Source organism: Bombina bombina, chromosome 7 (assembly GCF_027579735.1).
Source record: "Bombina bombina isolate aBomBom1 chromosome 7, aBomBom1.pri, whole genome shotgun sequence".
Taxonomy (NCBI): Eukaryota; Metazoa; Chordata; class Amphibia; order Anura; family Bombinatoridae; genus Bombina; species Bombina bombina.
The window spans coordinates 259,470,992-259,491,522 of record NC_069505.1 but is presented as its reverse complement, the minus strand read 5'-3'; the positions used below and the strand labels follow the sequence as shown (position 1 = coordinate 259,491,522).

The 20,531-nt window shown below is 39.1% G+C and overlaps 1 protein-coding gene and 1 long non-coding RNA gene across 2 annotated transcripts in view; both read right to left on the bottom strand.

Moving 5' to 3' along the window:
- Positions 1 to 11,052, bottom strand: part of LOC128666246 (cytochrome b-c1 complex subunit 1, mitochondrial) — a 41,859-nt gene extending 30,807 nt beyond the window's left edge. Inside the window, exons 1-2 of the mRNA XM_053720722.1 lie at positions 10,901 to 11,052; positions 3,026 to 3,166 (exon numbers count right to left, since the gene is read on the bottom strand). Coding sequence (XP_053576697.1) covers positions 3,026 to 3,166; positions 10,901 to 10,963 — 204 coding nt within the window. The 5' untranslated portion in view covers positions 10,964 to 11,052. The remainder of the gene's footprint in view (positions 1 to 3,025; positions 3,167 to 10,900) is intronic.
- Positions 11,053 to 17,587: 6,535 nt separating this feature from the next.
- LOC128635845 (uncharacterized) lies at positions 17,588 to 20,182 on the bottom strand. Its single transcript, XR_008398597.1, has 2 exons — positions 20,118 to 20,182; positions 17,588 to 17,932 (listed from the first exon to the last, which is right to left on the bottom strand). It is a non-coding gene; the product is annotated as an uncharacterized LOC128635845 (long non-coding RNA).
- Positions 20,183 to 20,531: the final 349 nt, after the last annotated feature.

Sequence of the window (20,531 nt, the reverse complement as noted above, 5' to 3'; positions counted from 1 at the left end):
ACTACAGGGTCATCCATCCTATCTGCTCTTATCAGGGTGGGTGGTGGATTTTTGGTGTCTATTTTGATCCTTTTCTTTTTTATCAACCTTACCGAGATAATATGTTTCCCAATAAAACAACATGTCAGCATAAAAGTCTAACTTGTCAATTATATAATAGAAATACCTTTCCAATTTTATAATTAGTGTTCATCTGGGTGATCCACATATTTAGGGTTGGGGCAGATTCAGACTTCCAAAGTCTTGGAACTATTTGTTTGGCACAACATATAGATATTTGTAAAAGGGCAGCATATTGTCTAGACTCTAGAGGGTAGTTTGGGTGCGGCATTAAATAGATAGATCAGGGGGTCCAAATTAAGTTCGAACCCCAATATTTCCTGTATAGTGTTGTGTATGTCTTGCCAAAACCTTTCCACCTTTGGACACCTCCGCTATAAGTGATATGGTGTTCCTTTCTCTGTACATTTACGCCAGCATCTATCAGAAGCTTGTGGAAAAATATATTTCAAGCGCTGTGGTGTGAGGTACCATCTAAGTAAAAACTTATAGTTAGTTTCCTGAAGTGAGGCCGAGTGGGCAGCTTTACTTGTTTTATGAAATATGTTAATCCATTCTCCATCAAGTGTGTATGGTAATTCCTTATGCCATGAGGCAATTGTGGTGGTTTGCATGATCGTGGGTGGTGTAAGCAGCAAAGAGTAAAGAGTTGATATAACATGTGGTGGTGGAGAATCTTAACTGCATAGTCTTTCAAACGGTGTACGGTCCCTAGTAATCAAATCTTTATGTTTATGGGTATCAAAGAAGTGTTTTAGTTGTAGATATCTAAGCCATTGTGAGAACTGAGGGATGTCTTGAGATGTAAAGTGATGTGTGGGGAGTAATTGGTCTCCTATTACAGTGTAAAGAGGTAGTAGGTTTTGAAGGTTAGTCTGTGTTGCAGGTGTCAATGGAAGTCCTATCGAGAAGTCTGGGTTTGATAAGATGGTTGTCATCGGAGAGGGGGTCAAGGACAGATGAGGGTACTTTCGTATTAAAGTGATGGTAAACTCTCCCCTTTTTAAAATCAGATCTGGAATGTAAGCGCTATTTTAGATGGAGTTTAATTTATTAGCTGTAATGAAGATGCAGTATAATATGCTTTTTAATATAGATATGAAATTCAAATACTGCATGCTCCTTCGCCCACTTCAAAAGTAAAATTTTCTGTGAGCTAACAGATTGAATTGTTGTCCAATCAGCGCTCTCCCCATATGGCACTTTTGTTGTAGCTAGAGCATTGATTGGAGAGTAATTCAATCATTTAGCTGACAGGAAAATTGACTTTTGAAGTGGGTGGTGTAACGTGGGGTATTTGAATTTCATATCTATATTAATAACTAAGTTATAGCGCATCTTCATTGCACATGATGAATAAAACGCCATCTAAAATAGCGCTTACATTCCAGATCTGATTTTAAAAAGGGGAGAGTTTACCATCACTTTAAGCTATTCCATATCCCCAATGTTTCTTTGATCATTGGATAATCTTTGATAGCGTTGGGGTAATTGGATGGTGATTGCCAGCACAGTGCACTCAACTGAAGTGTCCCTGTGATGGCATGTTCAAGGTTTATCCATAATCTATGGTCCTCTACTGTATAGGTGCACTATTCAAGAATTTTGCGTAAAAATAGAGGCCCTGTACTTAGCCATATCTGGGGACCCCCAAGGCACCATTCTGTTTTGAGAGGTACAATGTAGTTCTAGCTATACGAGGTGGTTTCTTTTTCCAGATATATGCATTAATCATATTTTGTAGTTTAGTAATGTATGGGTCTGGGAGTGGGATGGGGAGGGTCTGGAACACAAAGAAACTTGGAGAGTAGGGTCATCTTAACTACGCTAATTCGTCCTATCCAAGAGATATGTTTATTTAACAACACAGAGGTTTCTCTTGTTAGGGTGTGTAAGAGGGAGTTGTAATTGAGTTCTACTAATAGCTGAGGGCATGCAGATATGTGTATTCCTTAAATATTTCAAGGACCTTTTCTGGAATAAATATGGAGTCTGTTGTTGTAGGTATAGTGTCTCTCCTTCCGGAAGATTAAGTGGGAGGATTTCGGATTTGTTTAGACTGAGAGTAATTAGATACTTTCCCATATTCCGTGAGCACTGCCTGCGCAGCGGAGAGAGATGATCTAGGGGAAGTCAGCGTAAGTGATAAGTCATCCGCGTAGAGAGCTAGCTTGTAATGGGAGTCATTTAATCTAAGTCCCTGTACATTAGGGTCGTGTCGAAGCACTGTCGATGAAACCTCTATTGATTACACAAATAAAAGGGGTGACAAAGGACAGCCCTGTCGGGTTCCATTCAAAATTTGGAAAGGGGTAGATAGAATTCCGTTTGCTTTTATTCTGGCTGTGGGGGGTGAATATAGTGCCAAGATTTGATGTATAAAACTGTCCGGTATGCTAAATTTTCTCAAAGTCAGTTTAAGGAAAGTCCAGTCTAATCTGTCAAAGGCTTTTTCTGCATCAGTTGAAAGTAAAACAAAAAGGGAGATTTTGTACTTTAGCGTATTGGAGAAGGTGGAGAACTTTTACCGTATTATCCTTCGCCTCTCTCCGTGGCACAAAACCCACTTGGTCTGGGTGTATAAGTAGTGGGAGAGAATTATTTAACCTATTAGCTAATACCTTAGAGTACATTTTTAGATCTAGAAGAGATATAGGCCTGTAGTTGGATATAATGGTCGGGTCCTTATTTGGTTTAAGGATCACTGTCACAGTGGCTTCCAACATGGAGGAGGATAAAGTATTGCCCTGATCTATGTAGTTAAAGATTGCAAGAAGACGAGGGATTAAAATGTGTTTCAAGTTCTTATAATAACTACCTGTAAAAATAACTTTTTAATTCTCCTTAAATTGTAAATCAAGATCCTATTTTATTTACCCTGATTGAACACATTGAATTACATTTTAAACAGAAGAGAAGCAAAAAGCACAGGATGGTGTGGGACACTCAAGTACTGACTACTTACAGTGCAGGTGGCCTGACCATAATCTTCTGAAGCTACACGGAGCCCATTATCCAGAGTAGATAGCTGAGTCTCGGGAATGTTTTGCAGGGCTTGTGCATAGGATACAGCACTCTGATTCCTCTTCAGACTTAGCAAAGCTGGCTGTGAAAATGAATTAGCAATAAATAAGAAAATGGAAAGAAATATTATAGATGCGTACACACATGCATAAAAGCGGCCCATAAAATAGGAAATGTGCAAGAACAATGAAAACTAATTAATTAGATCACATAGATGAAAACTGTTAGATAATACCAAAAAAAAAAAAAAAAAAAACTAAAGAAAACTACTTTTATATCTCCAGATTAGTTTTATTATGTGTATGGTAAACACATTTGATGAGCTTTACTCCTTCCTGCCATTAGGACGTTCTAAGCCGTCCTTACTGCGCTGGGCTTTAGCGCAGTGAGAGCGGCATAGAACATCATAACCGTTGGCATTGTGGGCTGGGGGTGTGCCTGGTGTCATCATTGAGATCATGCGATCGCATTATTTAAATTTTTACTTGTTTGTTTACAAATGGACGAGTCCTGGCAGGAAACACAAAACCTCCAACTCTTTCTTTTTTAAATCTACAACTGGCTGAAAGGGACATAAAACCCTAATTGTTTCTTTCATGATTCAGATAGAACATACAATTTTAATTAACTTTCCAATTTACTTCTATTATCTAATTGGCTTCATTTGTTTAGTATCTTTTGTTTAAGGAGCAGTAATGCACTACTGGGAGCTATCTGAAAGCCAATGACAAGAGGCGTATATGTGCAGTTACCTATCAGCAGGTTCTAAGCCTATCTAGGTATACTTTTAACAAAGGATACAAAAAGAAGTTAAATAGAAATGAATTGGAACGTTATTTATACTGCATGCTCTTTCTGAATCATGGGGGGGGGGGAAATTGTGTTTCATGTCTTTTTAAATTCCTTATATGTAAAAATAACGGTAACCTTATATAGCAGATGATACCATAAGAGGCTTTATCACACAATCTGAATGATCACACTACATTTTAGATTTATTAAAATGATTGAAAGGTAAAAAAGTGAAATGTGCATTGGTGCATTTCAATTTTAAATAGAAGAATGTTTGCAATTTACGTCTATTCTAGCAATACACATGCTTGAGTGCCTGTGCATTAGAATTCAAACTCAGGGCGCTGGTGTGTATTGTTCTGTGAAGACTTAATTTGTGTCATATAAGCCACTGCTGTTGCTGATGAGAAAGTGCACAAGCACTCACAGCATATGTGCGTATGTTGCTTGTAATAACTTTTACTAGAAGCATTTTTGGTAATGGAAATTTATTGCAAAAATGCTTCTATTTAAAATTGCAATATACCCAAACACATTTCAGTTTTGACCTTTCCATCCCTTAGTTTAAATAGCTTTACCTGTATGTTTTTTTTTTGGGGGGGGGGGGGTTATTTCTAGTATTTAGTGATCAATATTGGCAATAGCAGTAATAAAAGACATATGAAGAATAGAAATTACACACAAAAACAACAACTTTAGCTTATCCTTTTCATGCAAAAAAAAATGGTTTTAACATTTTAAAATAGTGCTCTTTAATATACAAAGTACTTCCATGTCCCCATAAACTAGTTAAAAGGAATAGTCTAATCAAAATTAAACTTTCTTCGTTCTTTTGCTATCTTTATTTGAAAAATCAAGAATGTAAGCTTAGGAGCTTGCCCATTTTTGGTTCAGCACCTGGGTAGCACTTTCTGAATGGTATCTAAATGTAGCCAACAATCAGCAAGCGCTACCCAGGTGTTGAGCCAAAAATGGGCCCGCTCCTAAGCTTACATTCAAAGAAAGGAAATTAACAAAAAAAATTGATAATAAGAGTAAATTAGAAAGTTGCTTAAAATTGCTGCTCTACCTGAATCATGAAAGTTTCATTTTGACTAGACTATCCCTTTAAGATTTTATGTTGTTGCATTATAAAATGGATTACAGATTGTTTGAGAAATGTACCTGTGCTTAAAATAAATAAAAATAAGTAATGTTTTATTCCGTTGAGGCATGTCAGTGTTCACCAACAGAACTCACATTTATCTGTATCAGCCAGTGAGATTCTGTGCCACGGACCACTTGTACAAATGTTACAGTTAGTGTCAAAATCAAAACAACCAGCTGTAACCTATTCTTTTTAGCATATTTAAATAGTGCTTTGTCAGGTGCACAATACTTTTTTTTTTTTTATAAAATCTGTGTGTCCCTTTTTTTAGGCAGTCTACACCAGAATTTGTATTGTTTAAAGATAGATAATTCCTTTATTACCCATTCCCTAGTTTTGCAAAACCAACAATGTTATATTAATATACTTTTTACCTCAGTGATTACCTTGTATCTAAGGCTCTGCAGACTGCCCCTTATCTCAGTTATATTAATATACTTTTTACCTCTGTGATTACCCTGTATCTAAGCCTCTGCAGACTGCTCCTTATCTCAGTTATATTAATATACTTTTTACCTCTGTGATTACCTTGTGTCTAAGCCTCTGCAGACTGCTCCTTATCTCAGTTATATTAATATACTTTTTACCTCTGTGATTACCTTGTGTCTAAGCCTCTGCAGACTGCCCCCTTATTTAAGATCTTTTAACAGATTTGCATTTTTGCCAATCAGTGCTGACTCCTAGGTAACGCCACATGAATGAGCACAATGTTATCTATATATGGCACACATGAGCTAGCACTGTCTAGCTCACTGTCTAGTTCAAGGTCTAAGAAATTAGAAGAGGAGTGAGCGTGGGACATCGAGTCAGCGTGAGAACACAATTACCAGTAAGGGCCCCTGCAACCATCACAACTTCCCCAGGTAAGGGTATGAAATAGTTGTGAGCATCTCTAACAGACGATCCCAAGGTTTCACACAATGTGTGTACAGGATTGCTAAACTGGCACAGGCAATGTAACATTGCTCTGATTTACAACCCCAGAGTTATATAGAAGCTGTGATATGTTCAAAACAATGTCACCTGTAAACAAATGTCAGAGCTGCCATACTAATTCCAATACCTGACCTTACACCATTCTTGCACATGGATATCATGGGCAGTAAAATGTTGGTCTATGCCCTGCTCTTGCACACTTTTCATAATTTGCTTTGCCTTATTTTCCTCCAATTTTCCTGTGATTTTTCGCTACCAAATGATGGAACTCAACATTCTACACAGTGATTGCTGCATCAATACAGGAGCACATGTATATCTGCATATGCATTCCAGCATTTCTAAGGCAGTGGGGGGGGGGGGAGACAGGAAAATTGGAGGAAAATAAGGCAAATCAAATAACACGTTGCAGGTTTTTTTTATTGTTTTTTTTAAAAAAAAAAAAAAAAAACTTTGCCAGAAAACACAAGTTATGAAGCAGTAACCTGTCCACCTGCTCTGAGGTAGCGGACTGACATCGCCGGAAATCAACCCGATCGGGTTGATTGACACCCGCTGCTAGCGGTCGATTGTCCGTAAATCTGCAGGGGGTGGTATTGCACCAGCAGTTCACAAGAACTGCTGGTGCAATGATAAATGCAGAGAGCGTATGCTGTCAGCATTTATCGATGTGCAGCGGACATGATCCGCAATATCGGATCATGTTTGCTCACACATAAGTGGCCCCATAGTGAAAATCAAAAAAATGAAAGTACAATGCAAAGTTTGTTTAAAAAAAATAAAAAAAAAACATTTACAATTGTGTGTTTTAAAAAACAAACTTTGCATTATATTTTCATTTTTTGATTTTCCCTTTATTCTTCCCAATTTTACTGTGTTTTTTTCCCACTGCCCTTGAAATTATGCTGCATCACTGCAGGGGCTCATGCATATCTGCCAATGCATTTCATCATTTCTGGGGCAGTGGAAAAAAAAAACACAGAAAAATTGGGCAAATCAAATAATGAAAGTACATTGCAAAGTTTGTTTTTTAAACACACAATGGTGATTTTTTTTTTTTTTTTTAAATTTGCAATTTACTTTCATTATTTGATTTGCACTGTTTTCCTCCAATTTTCCAGTGGTTTTTCCCACTGTCCTAGAAATGATGGCATGCAACATTCTGCACAGTGACTGCTGGATCACTGCAGGTGCTTATGTATATCTGCCAATGAATGCCAGCATTTCTGGGGCAGCGGAAAAATACAGGAAAAATTGGAGGAAAATAGGGCGCCTAGATTTTGAACATATTTGTCAAGCACTGGTTTATGCCCTAGGGGCACTTTTTTTTTTTTTTTTTTTTACAGTGGGCATAGTTCGTTTTAGACCGCTTGCCAGTATGTGCTTGTAATGCTATTTGTTTTACGCTGAATACTTATTCATCTTACATCATAAGTCAGTGTAAGTAATTAAGTTCCCGCTACAGAAGGAACTTTAACCATATAATAGTGGTCTGTATTTGCTCTAATTAACCTTCACATTGCTGGGGATTAGTTAGCATTCACTGTTGAGCCATTATCCTTGGTTTAAGCTACTTTTCAAACGTACTTTACAACAACATCATACACAGAACAGCGTTTCAAGCTTACGCGTTTCGGCGATAGTCTTAGCATAAAGAAACTATACACATTGATTGTATTTAATCATGTGTTTCAATTATTTTTGGCTTCGTTTTGCTCCCTTTGTGCTTATTGTGTTATTCAGTGTAAGAAGGCATGTATTAGTCCATTAAACTGCTAATTTTGAACACATTAAAGCCAATTCCAAATATTATTAAGTTTAATATAATGTTTGATGCTGTTGTGTTTCAATAAACGTTCGTTTCATGTACTAAATTTGACATATATATGGAATATATTTTGTGATGGAGTAGGTTTAATCTCAAGTAGGATGTGTGTTATAAGGTCTGAGTGATAGAGTTGAATATGGTAATCAGAAAATGTGAAGATAGTGTCTAAAAAGGAAAAACAATTTTTGTATCAAAATGTGACACTATTCAAAAACTTGAGTACAAAAATATTGGTTTATGTAAATGTAGCAACTTCACATATCATGACTAATTGGAAACTTTTAAAGGGACACTAATCCCACATTTTTTTTCTTCATGATTCAGGTAGAAAATACAATTTTAAACAACATTACAATTAACTTCTATTATCTAATTTACTTCATTCTTTAGATATACTTTGTTGAATAAATAGCAATGCACATGGGTGAGCCAATCACACAAGGGATCTATGTACAGCCACCAATCAGCAGCTACTGAGCCTATCTAGATATGCTTTTCAGCAATGGATATCAAGAGAATGAAGCAAATTAGATACTAGAAGTAAATTGGAATGTTGTTTAAAATTGTAATTTTACCTGAATCATGAAAGAATTTTTTTGAGTTTAGTGTCCCTTTAATTATTGCTTAAGAAACACTAGTGACAGGTGAATTAACTTTATCAGCTACTATGATGTTGTTGTAAAGTACGTTTGAAGTATTTTAATGGAAGCTTCTGAAGTTGAAAATAAGTTACTTTTAATCGCTGGATCTGCCTGGTGCTCCTCTCATTTTTGTGTTTCATATACCTACTTCTGTAGTTGGGGGAGAAAGAGAGAGCACAGGTTAAAAGAAAGGTTCCGTATCAGACCCTGGGAAGTTCTATGGATATATTGCAATTCAACAGCATAAGCGGCACAAGAGACGGAGACACTGGTGATGTCACTGGACATCGCTGTGGTTGAGGAGGGAGCAGAGTCAGAAGTAACAGTTACCGCAAGTGACTCACAAGAGGACAGGTATACTGCAAGAGACAAGGCTCCTGTGGACTGACACGGCACCCGAAAGGGTACTCCAGTGTTTTCCTCCGCTGTTGTTTGGTAAGATTTGTAACACACACTCAGTGCGCACACACAGTACTGTGAATTTGAAAGGTTTTTTGCAACTTGGAGCCGGCTTATGTGATAAAGTCTTCAGAAACAGAGAAGTGATCTGCATTTGAGTTTTTTGTCCAATGTTTGGATTATCCCAAATACCCGGGTTACCTAATCACTTGGTGTGTTCATTAACCTTTCTGATTATGAGACTTTTGTTTGTGTATGTTCTTGTTTAAGCTACTTTTAACTTGTGTGTGTGTGCAAATGTATGCATCTATGTCTGGTTCATTATGGTTATTTAATAAAGTTATTTTGTTTTGAATGATTGACATCTTGACCATTTGATACCTTTGTGTCAGTGGCTAAACGAGTCCTGTCTGCCCCCAAGCACAGGCTGTCAGTGGCTAAACGAGTCCTGTCTGCCCCCAAGCACAGGCTGTCAGTGGCTAAACGAGTCCTGTCTGCCCCCAAGCACAGGCTGTCAGTGGCTAAACGAGTCCTGTCTGCCCCCAAGCACAGGCTGTCAGTGGCTAAACGAGTCCTGTCTGCCCCCAAGCACAGGCTGTCAGTGGCTAAACGAGTCCTGTCTGCCCCCAAGCACAGGCTGTCAGTGGCTAAACGAGTCCTGTCTGCCCCCAAGCACAGCCTGTCAGTGGCTAAACGAGTCCTGTCTGCCCCCAAGCACAGGCTGTCAGTGGCTAAACGAGTCCTGTCTGCCCCCAAGCACAGGCTGTCAGTGGCTAAACGAGTCCTGTCTGCCCCCAAGCACAGGCTGTCAGTGGCTAAACGAGTCCTGTCTGCCCCCAAGCACAGGCTGTCAGTGGCTATACGAGTCCTGTCTGCCCCCAAGCACAGGCTGTCAGTAGCTATACGAGTCCTGTCTGCCCCCAAGCACAGGCTGTCAGTGGCTATACGAGTCCTGTCTGTCCCAAAGCCCAGGCTGTCAGTGGCTATATGAGTCCTGTCTGCCCCAAGCACAGGCTGTCAGTGGCTATACGAGTCCTGTCTGCCCCCAAGCACAGGCTGTCAGTGGCTATACGAGTCCTGTCTGCCCCAAAGCCCAGGCTGTCAGTAGCTATACGAGTCCTGCCTGCCCCCAAGCACAGGCTGTCAGTGGCTATACGAGTCCTGTCTGCCCCCAAGAACTGGCTGTCAGTAGCTATACGAGTCCTGTCTGCCCCCAAGCACTGGCTGTCAGTGACTATGAGTCCTGTCTGCCCCAAGCACAGGCTGTCAGTAGCTATACGAGTCCTGCCTGCCTCCAAGCCCAGGCTGTCAGTGGCTATACGAGTCCTGTCTGCCTCCAAGCCCAGGCTGTCAGTGGCTATACGAGTCCTGTCTGCCTCCAAGCCCAGGCTGTCAGTGGCTATACGAGTCCTGTCTGCCTCCAAGCCCAGGCTGTCAGTGGCTATACGAGTCCTGTCTGCCTCCAAGCACAGGCTGTCAGTGGCTATAGGAGTCCTGTCTGCCCCCAAGCACTGGCTGTCAGTAGCTATACGAGTCCTGTCTGCCCCCAAGCACAGGCTGTCAGTGACTATGAGTCCTGTCTGCCCCAAGCACAGGCTGTCAGTAGCTATACAAGTCCTGTCTGTCCCCCAAGCCCAGGCTGTCGGTGGCTATACGAGTCCTGTCTGCCTCCAAGCCCAGGCTGTCAGTGGCTATAGGAGTCCTGTCTGCCCCCAAGCACTGGCTGTCAGTAGCTATACGAGTCCTGACTGCCCCCAAGCACAGGCTGTCAGTAGCTATACGAGTCCTGTCTGCCCCCAAGCACTGGCTGTCAGTGGCTATACGAGTCCTGTCTGCCCCCAAGCACTGGCTGTCAGTGGCTATACGAGTCCTGTCTGCCCCCAAGCACTGGCCAGCAGTTGCTAGATGAGTTCTGGCTGTCCCCTATCTGTCCTGCCAGGTTGTGGCTCTCAGTGACCCGGTGACCTTCCTCACCCATAGGCCTTCTGTTACCCAACCTTCACAATGACCCGATAATTCCTCAGTACCATTCCCTGTAACTGCCCACGTAGCCAAACCTCCCACAGCACTCACCGAACGAGTTCCAAGGAAAGCTTTGCCAACCGCGCTCCCGGCTCTACACACAGAGGCCGCCATCTTTCAGCTGACAGAGGACAGGACAGACAAGCGCATGCGTATGGGAGGTATAGATGCGAGTTGCCGGAAGCCAAACGAGGAAGCGCGCCATCTACAGACAGGAGGCCGAACACCGGTGACCTGTCAGAATAAGCTACCCGTCAGAAAAGGCTACGCTAGTAACTTCTTTTGGACATGCGCATTAGCGTTTACGAAAGTTTTTTTTTTTTTTTACTACTAATCAAATATTTATCTCAGCATCAGAAAGGTCGTCTCTTACGATTTACAAAGCGCATGCGCAATAGGAAAACGAGAACCAAAGAATTCGAGAAGGGTCCAACTGCAGAGTGGAGCTCCACTCTAGACAGGAAGCATGTGACCTCCACTCAAAGCTTTTTTTTTTTTTTTTTAATCAACTTTAATGTAACAAACAAGCTATAGACTGTGACAATGATTATGAAAACGAAACATTTTGTAGCTTTCTTGTTCTTCTTAATGTTCATTCACAGTGTTTTATGCAGATTGTGATTTATAAGGTAACCACTGTGAATGAACATTAACCCCTTAGTGACCAGACCATTGTTACATTTTCTTACCCTTAAAGGGACACTAAACCCAACAATTTTATTTCAGGATTCAAGTAGAGAATACAATTTTAAACAACACTCCTATTTACTTTTATTATCTAATTTGCTTCATTCTTCAGATATCCTTTGTTGAAGAAATAGCAATGCACATGGGTGAGCCAATAACAGGAGGCATCAATCTGCAGCAACCAATCAGCAGCTACTGAGCCTATCTAGATATGCTTTTCAGCAAAGTATACCAAGAAAGTGAAGCAAATTAGATAATACAAGTAAATTAGAAAGTTGTTTAAAATTGCATGCTCTTTCTAAATCATGAAATAAAAAATTTGGGTTTCATGTCCCTTTAAGGACCAGGGCTATATTTTCCTCTTACTCATTTACTGTACCCACACATATTATATACCGTTTTTCTCGCCACTAAATGGACTTTCTAAAGATACCATTATTTTCATCATATCTTATAATTTACTATAAAAAAATATATAAAATATGAGGAAAAAATGAAAAAAACACACTTTTTCTTACTTTGACCCCCAAAATCTGTTACATATCTACAACCACCAAAAAACACCCATGCTAAATAGTTTCTAAATTTTGTCCTGAGTTTAGAAATACCCAATGTTTACATGTTCTTTGCTTTTTTTTGTAAGTTATAGGGCCATAAATACAAGTAGCACTTTGCTATTTCCAAACCATTTTTTTTTTTTCAAAATTAGCGCTAGTTACATTGGGACACTGATATCTTTCAGGAATCTCTGAATATCCCTTGACATGTATATATATATTTTTTAGAAGACACCCCAAAGTATTGATCTAGGCCCATTTAGGTATATTTCATGCCACCATTTCACCGCCAAATGCGATCAAATAAAAAAAAATGTTTATTTTTTCACAAAATTTATTTTTCTCACAGAAATTATTTACAAACAACTTATTCAATTATGGCATAAATGGTTTTAAATGCTTCTTTGGGATCCCCTTTGTTCAGAAATAGCAGACTTATATGGCTTTGGCGTTGCTTTTTGGTAATTAGAAGGCTGCTAAATGCCACTGCGCACCACATGTGTTTTATGCCCAGCAGTGAAGGGGTTAATTAGGGAGCATGTAGGGAGCTTGTAGAGTTAATTTTAGCTTAAATGTAGTGTAGTAGACAACCCAAAGTATTGATCTAGGCCCATCTTGGTATATTTCATTTCACCGCCAAATGCATAAAATACAAAAAAAATGTTCACTTTTTCACAAACTTTAGGTTTCTCACAGAAATTATTTACAAACAGCTTATGCAATTATGGCACAAATGGTTGTAAATGCTTCTCTGGGATCCCCTTTGTTCAGAAATAGCAGACATTTATGGCTTTGAGATTGCTTTTTGGTAATTAGAAGGCCGCTAAATTCTGCTGCGCACCACACTTGTATTATGCCCAGCAGTGAAGGTGTTAATTCATTAGCTTGTAGGGAGCTTGTACGTTTAATTTTCACTTTAGTGTAGTAGACAACCCAAAGTATTGATATAGGCCCATTTTGGTATATTTCATGCTACCATTTCACCGCCAAATGCGATCAAATAAAAAAAATGTTTTACTTTTTCACAAATTTTGGGTTTATCACTGAACAAACAGCTTGTGCAATTATAGCACAAATGGTTGTAAATGCTTCTCTGGGATCTCCTTTGTTCAGACCCCCCCCCCCCCCAACAGCTCTCTAACCCCCCCCCCTTCTACCTTTTAGCGTACATGTTATGTACTTTCAGCTGTCTGCCAGTAGCTAATATTTATTTGCTTTTATTTTTTTTTATATACAGTAGATATATTAAATAAAATCTGTAGTGTATTTGCCCACCCTCATTCCCCTACCACTCTACCCTCTCCCAGTTTATTTTACTAATCTATTATCCCCCTCTCCCTCCTTCCAGCTTCCAACTTTTTCCGTAGTATAAGCGTTCCCACCCGCTCCTGCCCCTCTCACACACCCTACCGCCTTCTTCCTCCTACCTCCAGTGATGGGCCACCCACCTGCCTCCCTCCTATCCTTCGCATGCCACCAACGATCGGCACCATCACTGGCCCTCTCTGCAACGGTTGCTTAGAAAATGTTAATGCACTATGCCTCAATATTGAGGCATTTCTGCAATCTGTGCCCTTTCTGTATTGTGCAGCGGTGGTGCTAATCGGTGGCGTGGGAGGGTAAGGAGGGAGGCAGGTGGGAGCCCCATCGCTGGAGGGGCTGGAGAGGCTGGGACCACTGCGCTGCATAAAAAAAATATGTTAAGATAGGGATAGAAGAATAGTGATAGATGGATAGAGATAAATGGATATAGGTATAGGGAGATAGGGATAGAGATAGAGGAATAGAGATAGAGGGATAGATGGATAGGGATAGATGGACACAGCAATAGAGGGATAGAGGGATTTATGGATAGTGATAGAGATAGAGGGATTGGTGATAGATATAGACGGGAGCGGGTGGTACCTCTGCGCTGCAGAAAATTAGATGTTGAAAGTGGCAGGGAGGGTGAAGGAGGGAGGAGGGATAAGAGAGAGGAGATCTGAGTGGATGGGGGGGTCAGATGGTAGGCAAAGGTTCTTGGAGGGAGAGGTGGGTAAATAAGGGAGTGGTTAGTAAGTTGGACACATTTTTGACCGTCTACACGGACTTTAACACTAGTATTGCAATAAACAGATAGCAAATGTGGAACAAATTTGGTTATGTTTTCAAAAAGTAACTGTTATTTTAAAAAGAGTTAAAATCCTTTGAGCCACTTATTTATTTGTGGATATATACACGGCATGAACCCCATCATAGGACAGACATGTTATCAGACTTGCCCAACGCTCTTTATGGAAAACATTGGTGACAACCTTGCTACTTCATATATTTTACCTTTTTATGAATAATAAACAGTTATTTAAAAGGGTTAAAATCCTTTTGGGTCACTCATTTCTGTGATGATAAATACTCGGCATGAACTTCATCATAGAATAGACAAATATTTTCAGCATGGCCCAATGCAAACAATCTGGTGCCAACTTTGCAACTTCATATATTTTATCTTATCTTATCAAGTAAAGGTATTTAAAAAGGGTTAAAATCATTTGGCCCACTAATTTATGTGTGGATATATACAGGGCATGAACCCCATTATAGAATAGACATGTTATCAACCTGGCCCAACGCTTTTTATAGCAAAACAATTGCAGGCAACCTTGCCATTTCATATATTTTACCTTTTCTAAATAAGTAATTGGTATTTAAAAACTTTTAAAATCCTTTGGAACGCTCATTAATGTGTGCTTATATACATGGCATAAGCCTCTCTATAGGATATACATGTTTCCAGCCTGTCACAATGCTTTTTATATCAAACAATCTGGTGCCAACCTTGCCACTTCATATATTTTACCTTTTCTGAATAAGTAACTGGTATTTTACTTAAAACTGGTATTTTAAGTGTTAAAATCCTTTTGGTCACTTATTTCTGTGATGATATATACTCGGCATGAACATCTTCATAGAATATACATATTTTCAGCCGTGCCCAATGCTTATTATAGCAATTTTTTGTGCCAACCTGGCCACTTCATATATTTTACCTTTTCTGAATAAGTAACTGGTATTTAAACTGGTATTTAAAAAGGGTTGAAATCCGATGAGTCACTCATTTCTGTGTGCATATATACAGGGCATGAACCACTTCATATTTTTAAGTTCTAAGCCTGACCCAATGCTTTATATGGCAAACAAACTTGTGCCAACCTTGCCACTGAATATATTTTACCTTTTTTAAAAGTAACTTGTATTTAAAAAGGTTTAAAATTATTTGCGACACTCATTTCTGTGTGGATATATGTTCTAAGCCTGAACCAACGCTGTCAGGGGCCAAATGGGCCAGGGTGCCCCATGAGGCAAGAATAACTATTATTTTCTTTAAACAATTTTGGCAGCCACCAGAGGGTACTACAGCAGAGTGCTACTGAGTGTGGTCAATTTTATTAAAATGAGTAAAGCATTAGCATTTGAGAGGATTTTGAGTGTGCCCTAAACCACTATGCGTAGTGAGACAGACTTGGCACTTAAAAGGATACTAAACACAATTTTTTTCATTCTAGATTCAGATAGAGCATGAAATTTTAAGCAGCTTTTTAATTTACTTCTATTATCAAATTTTCTTCGTTCTCTTCCTATATTTATCTGAAAAAGAAGAAATAAAAGCGTTTGAGCCGGCCCATGTTAGTTTGAGAACCTGGGTTACGCTTGCTTATTGGATGGCTAAATGCAGGCACCTATTAGCAAGCTCTATCCAGGGTACTGAAAAAAAAATAGTCATGCTCCAAAGCTTTCATTCCTAACTTTTCAAATAAAGATAGCAAGAGAATGAATAAAAAATTATAATAGGAATAAATTATAAAGCTGCTTAAAATTGCATGCTCTATCTGAATCATGAAAGAAAAAATGTGGGTCCAGTAGCGAAGGGTGTCTGAGTGTGTGTCTGAGTCAGATGGCAGAGCACTTTCATTTGCAGAGGAGGTAGGACTTACATAGTAATTTTTTTTTATTTCTTTGTGCAATTTTGGATTGTAACTTCAGTGTGGTAGTAGTATGGTGGGGCCAGGGGTCCATACAATTGTTTTATTTTTTTAGCAATCTGCAGCAGTGTATTTATGATTATTTGACAATGCTGTAGAAATTCTATATTTAAAGCCATGCATAAAGGTTTCCTCCTTAATACACAAATGGTAGTTGCCCTTTTGAAAGATATTTTTTTTTGTAATATATACATTTTAACTACATTTCAGTTTACTGCCCCTTTATGCAAGGACTTTACAGATGCAAGGAGGCATTTTATCTATGATTTTTACATATGCATAAAAAGTTATACTTTCAAACTTAGATTTCTCAGTGTTTCAAATGATACAGGTCAAATTAACACCGTTCAGTTTAAACTACAGCTGACTTAATTTTGAAATACATACAAACGAGCCTAAATCATGCATTTAACCATATCTAATGGTATGAGACCTAGTGCCACGGCTTATGGTTCCACCAAGACCATATAGAGTACAGCATTTTCAAAATCCATAAGTACAGCTGAAAGATGGGAACATGTTTACACCATAATTGAAGTGTTGCTCTTGTTTGGGGGAAAAAACACAAACATATGTCAACCTTTTAAAAGTACTTTTCTTCATCTAACCATCTACCGATAACATTAATCTACAATTTTGAATTCATAGAGTTTAATTTTTTGTTTGCACATTTGCAAATCTGATTGTTTAAAAAGTGATCTCTTAATTTCTGCAATTTTTTTATCATGCATGTCACACACGGTTTTGTTGTTGTTGTTTTTGTTGGTCTCTCTGTGAGAGTGGGTGTATATGTCTTTGTGCATTATCTGTGTATGTCTGTGAGGGTGTGTGCGTATGTCGTTGTGCTTTTTCTATTTGTGTCCCTGTGAGGGTGTGTGTATGTATGTCTTTGTGTATTTCCTCTTGATGCCTCTGTGAGGGTGGATGTGTATGACTTTTTTTTTTTAATGTGGATGTCTCTTTGAGGGTGGGTGTGTGTATGTATGTATGTCTGCGTTTTCTGTGGATGTCTCTCTGAGGGTATGTGAGTATGTCTGTGTGTTTTCTTTGGTTGTCTCTGTGAGGGTGTGTGTATGTATGTGCAGTTTCTGTGGGTGTCTCTCTGAGAGTGTATGTCTCTCTGTTTTCTCTGGATGTCTCAGTGAGGGTGTGTGTGTGTCTCTATGTCTTTGTGTGTTTTATGTGTCTGTGTGTTGATGGGTATATTATGTTAGTGGGTGACTTGTAACCGACACATGAGGGCATTTTGAAACTCATATGATTGTCTGTAATACAGCAAAAAACACCCACAACTTCCTTTAACATGTTTCTTAGATAGACATATATGGACATTTTATGTTACTTATACCCCTAACCTGATACTATGAAAGCAGAAGCAACAATAGGCTACTGCTATATATATATATACTGTTAACTATAATTATCTTGTACCTTCATACTTGTGGTAGTGTGTTATTAAAGCACTGACTCAGACGTGGTGTTAATTATCTTATTTTTTTATTATTATCAATAATTTAAACAGAAACACACCACCACTCCTTGTCCATCAGTCATTTGTTGAACATGGCATTAACTTGGAGGCCCTGTTGGTCAAGACATGCCTGCAAAAACAACTCCATATCTTCTCTGTGCTGAAATACAAAGAGGAATGGCTCCCTTGCTTCTGGTTCTTCTCTTTACATCACGTTATTTATGGCCTTCTGGCGGTCATCTTCAATCATTGACCCATAACTTGGCATGGTTATGCGCCCACAGAACAGTGCCTCATTCTTGACAACCCATTGTATAGCAATGTGCAGATCTTTAATGATTGCTGGCTCCTGTGTCAAGCACATGGGAGGAAACTTAGTCATAGTCAGAATCAAAACTGTTATTTTCATAATAAATAAAAAATCATTTAAGGGACACTCAAGTCAAAAACAGACTTTTATAAATCAGAAAGAACATGCAGTTTCCAATTTACTTCCATTATAAAATCTGCTTCGTTCTCTTGTTATCCTTTGCTGAAGGAACAACATTGCACTACTGGCAGCAAGATGAACACATATAGGCCACGTTCGGGCAGCGCTCAGGAGCTAGTTGAGGCGCTTCACTTCCAGCGATGACGTGGCGCTAGGTGACGTCACAAGCAAGGGAGCTTAGAGAAAACGATTGCATGCGCAAAGGGATCTGCTGCATAATAATGGACTTTGCGAACGTTTTTAAATAAGCTCCCTTGTAGCTGACTGTAAAAATGTTTAAATTGTGTCTCTCTTTATTAGTGGAGGATTATTTTTATTTAAGCTGTTTACACAACACCGTTGTTCGAGAATGGTTTCCCCTGCCTCTCGGCAAACATCGGAACTCTGACCCACCTTCATTCAGCTGTTCTCAGCTCAGCCCCTGTAGCTTATCCTGCCCCATTCAGCTAATAATACTACAGGTGCTGAGCTGAGAGCAGCTGAATGGAGGTGGGTCAGAGTTCCAATGTTTGCCGAGAGGCAGGGGAAACCAGAGACACTGGGGAAACAATTCTCAGCATAACACCGGATAAGCATGACAGCAGCATTTAGTACAGGGCAAATTGGAGATAGGTTACTTAACCTATCTCCAATTTGCCCTGTACTAAATGCTGCTGTCAGACTTATCCGCCTCACCTGTCCCTCCTCTGCTGCTTATAAAAACATGGCAGCCTCCACAGCAAAACGTGTGTGGAGGCTGCCATGTTGCCAAGCGTCTGAGCTTGCTCTGAAAAGTGACAGCTTTTCCAGCACGATGGAAGCGCTGGGACTTATGTCATCAGAGCACTCAAAAACGCCAGGCATCTCACTTGCAAATGTGAGGAAAACGCTACAAGCGAGTCCCAGTTTGCTTGGAGCGCTGCCCGAACGGAGCCATAGTCATCTAATCGCAAAAGACAAATGTGTGCAGGCAAAAATCAGCAGCTAGCTCCCACTAGTGTTGAATATATGCCTATTCTCTTTCAGCAAGGGATAACAAGAGAACAAAGCACATTTAAAAATAGATGTGAATTTATAAGTGTCTTAAAATGACATGTTCTATCTGAATCATGCAAGTTAAATTTTGAATTTACTTTATCTCCTTAAGGACCGCAGTTGTAACAGATGAAAAAAAATTAAATAGTAAAAATAATAAAAATAAAAGTTATGTAGGGTTAGGGTTAGACCTAGGCTTAGTGGTAGATCTAGGGGAAGGGTTAGATCTAGGTGTAGGGTTGGGGTTAAAAGGTCACTGAAGGAGAAAAAGGTTAATCGTAAAAATTGAAAATTGGCTATTTCAAAACTCAGGACAAAATGAAGAAACTGTTTAGCCATGTTGTTTTCTTGGGGGTCGTAGATGCGCAACAGATTTTGGGGGTAAAAGTAAAAAAAAAAAAAGTGTGGTTTTTAATATTTTTAATCATAATTTATAACAATATTTAGTAAAAATTATATGATATGATGAAAATAATGGTATCTGTATAAAGTCAATCTTACGGCGAGAAAAACGGTATATAATATGTGTGGGTACAGTAAAGGCGTAAGAGGAAAATTGCAGCTAAATGCAAACACCGCAGCAATGTAAAAACAGCCTTGGTCGCTAACGCTAAAAAATTGGTACAACTGTCAGGTCACTAAGGGGTTAAATATGGTATAAAAAAAAAAAATAAGAAAGAGGGAAATTACAGATAAACACAAACACCGCCGCAATGTAAAAACAGCCTTGGTCGCTAACGCTAAAAAATTGGTACAACTGTCAGGTCACTAAGGGGTTAAATATGGTATAATAAAAAAAAAAAAAAAAGAAAGCAGCAAACCTTCTTCTTGTTTAAAGAGAACTTCCTTGTGGAGGTTGTGGATGTCACATTTTTGTTGTGTAGAGTGGAGCTTTATATAGTTCAATATTGTTAATGTAAAACAGTAGATAAAGAATTACTCCTGTGATTTCCTGAGATGATCTATTTATAACTTAGAATAATCATTACATTTGCTTATACTTTGCCTTAACCTTATAAATGTCACTCACCATAAACCAAAAGAAAGCAATTTCGTTTTCAGAATTGTGCCTATTGGTTGTTTGATACATTAAAGTTTATATATTAAAAAAAAAACGTTTTCTGAATGATTGTACATATTGGTTGTTTGATACATTAAAGTTTTATTGAAATAGAAAAAAAAATTGCAGTGGAGGTCACATGTTTCCTGTCTAGAGTGGAGCTCCACTCTGCAGATAGACTACTTTGAAGAATTCAAGTGCACCCCACATGACACCCCCCACTCCTTGTCCAGCCCAGATATCTCCTCTTCCCTGTTCCCTCCCTCACACCCAACTGGTCACCACCATCTTTGGTGCTGGCACACAGTCTGCCAGTATAAGTTTTTTTTATACTTTTTACAGTGTAGGGATCCACCCCCAAACATCCCTATTAATCCTCCCCTT